At 41.8% G+C, this 7,710-nt stretch overlaps 1 protein-coding gene across 2 annotated transcripts; it reads right to left on the bottom strand.

Moving 5' to 3' along the window:
• Positions 1-567: 567 nt before the first annotated feature.
• LOC139401249 (zona pellucida sperm-binding protein 3-like) lies at positions 568-3,067 on the bottom strand. 2 transcript variants are annotated; one of them, XM_071145624.1, is made up of 11 exons: positions 2,985-3,067; positions 2,667-2,851; positions 2,487-2,590; positions 2,116-2,207; positions 1,775-1,955; positions 1,501-1,606; positions 1,333-1,421; positions 1,161-1,252; positions 931-1,038; positions 771-812; positions 568-661 (listed from the first exon to the last, which is right to left on the bottom strand). In XM_071145624.1, the coding sequence occupies exons 1-10, from the start codon at positions 3,046-3,048 to the stop codon at positions 796-798; spliced, it is 1,038 nt and encodes a 345-aa protein (XP_071001725.1). In that variant the 5' UTR covers positions 3,049-3,067; the 3' UTR covers positions 568-661; positions 771-795. The 2 variants fall into 2 exon arrangements, with proteins under 2 accessions (XP_071001725.1, XP_071001724.1); XM_071145623.1 differs by having other exon boundaries at positions 571-812.
• Positions 3,068-7,710: the final 4,643 nt, after the last annotated feature.

Raw genomic sequence — 7,710 nt, 5'->3', positions numbered from 1 at the left:
TATGCTAATGATAGTCTAGTTAAACTGTTAGAAAGGTAAACATTTGCCAGTGAGGTATGAAAGACACTGAAACCAAGATATAATCTTTGGGGTAAATTCCCCTGATGGGCACTCTCCTAAAAAAGAAAAACACATTTAAACTAAGGTAACCTACAGCCATTTTCCTGGATTGTTACCTAAGCATGGCCATGAGCCACCTACAATCCCTAAACTTGGCTTGTCAAGTTCATCTTGGGGTGGGCTAATGTTGAAAAAGTATAGCCAACAATAAGCAGGTTCACTTATGACCATCTTTCAAATAGCGTTAACATTGCATGAACACCTGCTGTGACTATCATTAGCAAACTAATTATGCCAAGAGAAGAAAGTGTTACAGTTCAAGAGTAATCAGGACACTGGGAAGTCCAGAACAATGAGCACTCTCATTGAGATCTTCTTACAACCAGATGGTCACCTCTTGGCTATTTTGTGTAGATAACGGCTCCGCACTACTGGATTTAGGGTACATCTCATCAGGATCATAACATTTTGACAACCATTAGAAACAAACACCATTGTAAAGTACTCATTTTATTGAAACATGCTCAAGTCAAAGGACTTCATATCCATACTGGGGATAGTGGAAAGTGATGCACCCTTCAGGCCACCTACAATTAGATGGCTGTAGAGACAGAAAAGACAGCCATCCCTGTAACAGGTTGAAGAATTGTTAGTAACATGCATCTCATTGCCGTTGGGGGATTTTACAGTAAAATAACCAGCACACACACCTGGCAAGCAAAGTGTTCCCGACCATTACACCAACCAGTCAACTGAATACAGAACACAATGACAGATGAGTAGGTTACAGGTTCAAGTTAATTTGGCATCAAAGCTGATACAATTAAAAGCCAAGTGTAAACTATAGTCTTCAATGCCAAAATCACCCACCTTGTTCTACAGTAGGATATTTTACAAATTCACTGGGGATCCGGGTTTCAGAGTTTTCCACTATTGTGAGCGGTCCAAGAACAGAGTTTTGAACCAGGCCCTGGGGTTCTGAGAAAAAAATATATATAAATTACTTCAAGCTGCAGTCCCATCAGAACTCAAGAGTGATCAGCTCAAATGAATATGGAACTACAGTTTAGTCAGGCTTGAAATGAAGTGCCTCAAAATACCTGAATCCACACGCCTCTTCAACCGAGGCTTGCAACTCGAGTCACAGCACTTGCAGAGGTCACTTTGAGACGGGTCGTCCAGCAGCTCCCATCTATGAATAAAAAAAGTTGGCTGTTGCATTGGCACTAACATCATTATGGTCCAATGTTAAAGAATGTGACCAATACTTACTCTCCAGTCTCTTTAATGTAGTGGCAGGCCTTCTTTTCTATATCATAAACCTCAGGGTCCCATGCAACAAGCTTACAATGAATATACACCTGGGGTGAAATAAGAAAACAGTCAAGAGCTACAGTATGAAAACAACCCAGTCATACCGAGAACTTGTGGTCCACTCACTTCCTCGCCTAAGGCAAACTTGAAGGACTGCAGGTAAAGCAGAATAGCAGACGAGTGGTACCTAGGCAGGAACCTGGAGTTCCCAGTCTTCCCATCTGCAAGGCAACTGAAAATGCATTGTGCAATGAGCAGACAAACAGAACTTCCATCCAGCAAATAAGCCAACTTTAAAATGTATTCAGTACTTTTCAACATTCGAGTAGGCTGTGTAGCGCTAGGCAGTCAAAAACCAAAACGTGCACCCTACATGGCCATAGCCAGGTCTGGTACATACCCCTTGTTGGTGATGATGGGGTACACCAGGCTCGCAGACTGCAATTCTGGTGTTGTGGCCGCCACACACTCCTCCAAGAGCAGCAGCAAGGGCTGATGGTCCTTCTGATCCACTGCTGCCCAGATGGGGATGAAAGAGCCCAGGGGAAACAGGCTGCTCTTAGCCAGACCAGTAAGGTCTTCTACATGCAACAGAGAAGGGGAAGGGGCGCAATGCTCATACGTACTGTACAGCCACAGGTTTCAACTAGCTTTGGGCAGTGTCCTCTGCTAGGAATTTCTTTACCAGGTAAGTTGACTGAACATATTCTTACAATAATTGATGTTGTATGAGTCACTCACCATTGAGGAGTGCCATGTGGAAAACCAATCCTCCATGACCCTCAGCACTACCATAGGCAGGGATAAGGAATGGGGGAATCCATCCCTCAGGTCTACATACAAGGGGGAATGTTTAGTTTAATAATGAAGGTGGCAAAGGCTTAGGAAGATTTGATTCCAACACCATAGCTAGAGTACACTACACCCAATAGAGCCCTAAAACACTCAACTCAGTTCCACTGCATTTAAAAAAAAATCATTCCCCTCTAATTAGGGACCGATTTAGACCCGTGACACCAGGTGTGTGCAATTAATGATAAAGTAGAACCGAAAGACAGCAGGCGCCAGACCTCTTAGGGTAAGAGTTGAGTGCCCCTGGCATAGATGGTTACCTTATGTAAACACACTTAATATGGTGACTAATGGCAGCAGGTTTGGGCTTTCGGTTAGGTCTGTAAGTCAGACTGGTTGAATAGATGTGTTTCTTGCCAGTCACCTGGGAAATAGAAGGAGAAGCATTAGGCGTCGCAGGATCCAAAATGGCATACATTGGGTCAAGAGTTAGACATTACCCGTTTCTTGATGGCACAGCCATTGAGGTTGTAGTGGAATGTCGCCATCCCTTCTCCCGTGGGAAGAACAGAAAATGTGGACGGAACACAGTGTCCAAGGAAAAGACGGGCAGCATGTTCAACCAACTCTGGACTGACCTTCCATGTCACTTTAATGGAGTGTTTCTCACAATCCACATTAAAATCTAAAAATATAAATTCAATAATGTCATCATTCACATGTCAAGAGCCAACACCACAACTTGGCTAGTCTGTTAGGCGGTCAGCATGAGATAAGTAGCCTATTCAAGTTAACATGGTATTCATTATTAGACGTACCTTCATTGGCAGCTCTTGCTGCTACGATAGCCAAAACAATTGCACATTGCCAAAGGAGAGACATGACTGAATGATCTAGGAGTGCCTACGAACTAGAAATATTTATGGACCAATTGATCCTAATCATCTTAATTCTGAACACCTGTGAGAGGTCAAGGAGCGATAATTATAGACCTAAAAACATACCAACATCATCAGTTTTGGTATTTCCTGGTCTGAAAACATCCTTGAATTTTTATGGGTTTTAAAAGTAAAAATTGTAATAGTCACATATTTTCCCCATAAAGTAGTCTGCAAAGCGGAACCTATGTCTCACAAAACACGATGGACAGACGGAATAGTGACTTACACAGGAAATAAAGTTGAATCAAAAAGATTGAACAATCTGGTTTGCTCAATTTGACAGTACCACACTAAGTGTGGATTAGGTATTTTTTACATCGATTTAAAGCGTATTTTATGCGACTGTCAAAATGCTGATCAAGGATAAGGTAAGACCAGCCATTTAATTGGTGGCCAAGCCCGCTAGTTTACATACTGAATGATCATCTCATCACCGATCTAGCTATCTGCCATAGTTAAATATATGAATAGATCTGAAAAGCGCTATATAGTGGGCATTGCAGCAGAGTTGGCTAACGTTAACTATACTGAACCAAAATGTAAACGCCGCAAGCAACAATGAAATATTTTTCTGAGTTACATTTCATATAAGGAAATCAGTCAATTGAAGTAAATTCATTAGGCCCCAATCTATGGATTTCACAGGACTGGGCAGGGGCGCAGCCATGGGTGGGACTGGGAGTGCAGGGGTGCAGCAATGGGTGGGACTGGGAGTGCAGGGGTGCAGCAATGGATGGGACTGGGAGTGCAAGTGCGCAGCCGCAGGGGAGCCAGGCCAAGCCAATCAGAATGAGTTCTTCCCCACAAAAGGGCTTTATTACAGACAGAAATACTCCTCAGTTTCATCAGCTGTCAGGGTTGCTGGTTTCAGAGGATCCCTCTGGTGAAGAAGCCAGATGTGGACGTCCTGGGCTGGAGTGGTTACACGTGGTCTGCGGTTGTGAGGCCGGTTGGACGTACTGCCAAATTCTCTAAAATGGTAGAACAATTAACAGTCAATTTTCTGGCAAAAGCTTTGGTGGACTTTCCTACAGTCAGCATGGCAATTGCATTTTGCATGCTATTTTGTATGCTATTGTATGTGTGAACGATGGCTAGCTCCTCGAATGATCCCAGTCCCTCCTATTGTGCATCTGTTGATTCTCAGAACATATGTTCTCTACAAAATGTTTATTTCCTTTTGGATGCAGATGCAAGATGCAGAGAGTGAGTTCTGCTTAATTAAAACTACCTGATCTCCAAAGTCCACGTCTATAGCCTCAATCAACCACACACAACGCAGAGTTACAGCGGTGCAGTATAGCACCGGTTACATTAACAACCTCCAGCTGCAGGTGTAACCGGTACCTTTCTGCGTTGGGTTCTGGTAAGGTGTAGGTGGAAGATAAGGCTTTGGACACAATTCAGCCAGTTGTCTCTCTTTTAATGACTGCATGGAATGGATACAAATACAAGGCAAAAGTTACTGCTGCAGTCTGGACTCCATACAAGTATATTTGCCTCTCCTCATCACGCTCTGAGCAAACTGAGGAGTAAGAGCATGGCTCCCGTTGATGACATCACAGCATTAACACAATTTAGAAATGAAATACAATACAATAATTCACTCTTGAAAGTATTGTAATACATCTTAAAATAACCTTAAAATAATACATTAAAATAAATGAGAGATTTTTGGTGAAATACATCAAGTATATTTTACACCTGTTACACAGGCAATCAATCACTAATCATTAGTTTGAACTCATTCCAGTCTTGCAATTAATTATCAGATACTTATGCTGCGTTTGTAACCAAGTGGGAGATGTGAATTTACCAGTTGTGAAGTCGTAACTAGTTGGATGCATTCCCGTGCTCTGAACTCGCTGAGAAACGCTGATTGGCTAATGGCCAACAAGCTGCATAAACAATAAACTGAAAGTACAGCTATCATGCTTGTAAACAAACTATAGTGTTCAAAAACCATATTAATACATTGCCTTTTATAAATAATGTTTTGTTGTTGCATTTAACTGAAGAAAATGCAATTATCGAGGTAATTTTCGTAGTAGATTTTATTTTATTTATGATTTATTTCACCTTTATTTAACCAGGTAGGCAAGTTGAGAACAAGTTCTCATTTACAATTGCGACCTGGCCAAGATAAAGCAAAGCAGTTCGACACATACAACGACACAGAGTTACACATGGAGTAAAACAAACATACAGTCAATAATACAGTAGAAACCAGTCTATATACGATGTGAGCAAATGAGGTGAGATAAGGGAGGTAAAGGCAAAAAAGGCCATGGTGGCCTAGCATGTAAAACACTGGAATGGTAGATTTGCAGTGGAAGAATGTGCAAAGTAGAAATAAAAATAATAAATTAATAAATAAAAATAAATAAATACAGTAGGGAAAGAGGTAGTTGTTTGGGCTAAATTATAGGTGGGCTATGTACAGGTGCAGTAATCTGTGAGCTGCTCTGACAGCTGGTGCTTAAAGCTAGTGAGGGAGATAAGTGTTTCCAGTTTCAGAGATTTTTGTAGTTCGTTCCAGTCATTGCCAGCAGAGAACTGGAAGGAGAGGCGGCCAAAGAAATAATTGGTTTTGGGGGTGACCAGAGAGATATACCTGCTGGAGCGCGTGCTACAGGTGGGTGATGCTATGGTGACCAGCGAGCTGGTGACATCAGAGGTCAGCATGTGGGAGCTCAGGATGATAGACAAGTTTCCCACTAGTAATTACCAGTTGGATGGCCATTCAAGTGGAATTTTCCCAGTCATATGGTGAATTACCACTTGGTTACTGAACACAGCATTAGGTTGCGATCCCTTGCTCAGACAGTACATGCATCCAGGCGTTGTAAGATCTGGCATGCCTCAGCAAAGCCTGGTTAGTTGAACACACCCTTAATCTTGTGCCAATAAAACTGATTGTGGTTCTATGGCTGCGTTTACACAAGCATCCCATTTCTGATCTTTTGCCCTATATCTGATCTGATTGAGTCAAAAGACCAATGAGTGGGAAAATACCAGAATTGGGCAGCCTGTTTAAACACAGTCATATCTGTCTCATCAGATCAGTAGGCAGGTTTCCATTGACCCAGGCTTATTCGACAAAAGAAATGTTGCAAAAAATATCATTGCTACAAGTGTAGAAATGGCAGATATAAGAAACATTTTCTGAGGATTGACACATTTTTTTTTCCGTTTGAAATGGGGTGAATTTAATTTGGTTAAACTTTCTTGCATGATGGAAACTTTGTTTTTTTCTAATAAATGATGATTGCCAAATCATTTTGAAGGTAGAACATCATCCAGTGGGTCTAACTATAAAGTTCCACTGCATTTAATTATAAATGCCTACTGCATGCAAAATCATTTTTTCTACAATAAAAATGTTTATTTGCAGGACAAGGATTGTCCAGACTTTCAAGAATGCCTGATTTGCTTTGGCTTGCTTTTATGATTGACTGGGTGGATGCAAGCTTCACCATTCAATTATTTCAGATCTAGAGGAGTGCAATTATAATATGGCATGAGACAATTATTGCATTCTGTCCATGCTGGCTTTCGAGGGCTACCTGAGACATGAAACAGATAGCCTGTATGCACTGCCACCTGTCTCAAATGTATTAATTCACATTTTTCCAAAATGGGTAATAAAAACACTTCAACCACTTCATATTTATTTGACACTGGGTTTTAGCAATTTTTGTTGTTACGAGATAAGAAATGAAAACGCACCGTAGCAGGCAATTCAATTGTCGCAACTATTTTTTTATGCCAACTTTCTAAATGTAATTTTTTTTTTGCAAGAAATCACTGGAAAAGTAATGGAATAGCTAGTGATCTCATGGAAGGAAGAAAGCAATACTGCATTTCCAGAGTATTTGAACAGGTACAGAAAGAGACTTAAGCTCGTTTGGAATTGGAACTTTCCCATTTCTTATTCATCGCTTAGAAGTGTTGTAAATTTACCATCAAATCGCTGTGCCCTGAATGCTATTGAAAATGGGCAGGGCATTAAAGCAGCTGCCCGGCCTGTTAATGTGCCACCCAAAACCCTGAGGCGCCACTGAGACAAGCAGGTCAAAACCATTTGGGTGGGTAACCAGTGGTTCTGGTTCTTTAGAATGAGACCTGGTGAGTCATACCCCAAAAATGGAAAGAGCCCTGGGATGTCCGAAAACTTGCCTTTGACCTGGCGGAGAGGACGGGAATCCAATACACATTGAATAAGGCAATTGGCAGGCATAGACTGGTTTTAACAGTTTTCTGAAGCAGCACCCAGGATTATCCATCCGAAAATCCCACAAGCAACCAGTCTGGCTCGAGCTGTAGTCTCCACACCCACCATGGCCTCTACCCCTGACACAACCTCCAACACAACTTCCACCCCACAGGTCTCCAGTGACCTTCCTCCAAATGTTGGTAAGGGAAACGTCAGCACACATTTTAGGAAATATAGTAGCATAGTGTATTTTATTTAACTAGGCAAGTGAGTAAAGAACAAATTCTTATTTAAAATGACCGCCTACCCCAGCCAAACCCTAACAATGCTGGGCCAATCGTGCGCCACAAGTAGCGACTCCCAATCACGGCCGGCCGAACCAGGGTC

Source organism: Oncorhynchus clarkii, unplaced genomic scaffold (assembly GCF_045791955.1).
Source record: "Oncorhynchus clarkii lewisi isolate Uvic-CL-2024 unplaced genomic scaffold, UVic_Ocla_1.0 unplaced_contig_12441_pilon_pilon, whole genome shotgun sequence".
NCBI lineage: Eukaryota > Metazoa > Chordata > Actinopteri > Salmoniformes > Salmonidae > Oncorhynchus > Oncorhynchus clarkii.
Note: the sequence above shows the minus strand (reverse complement) of the source record. Positions and strands in the feature narration are given on the sequence as shown.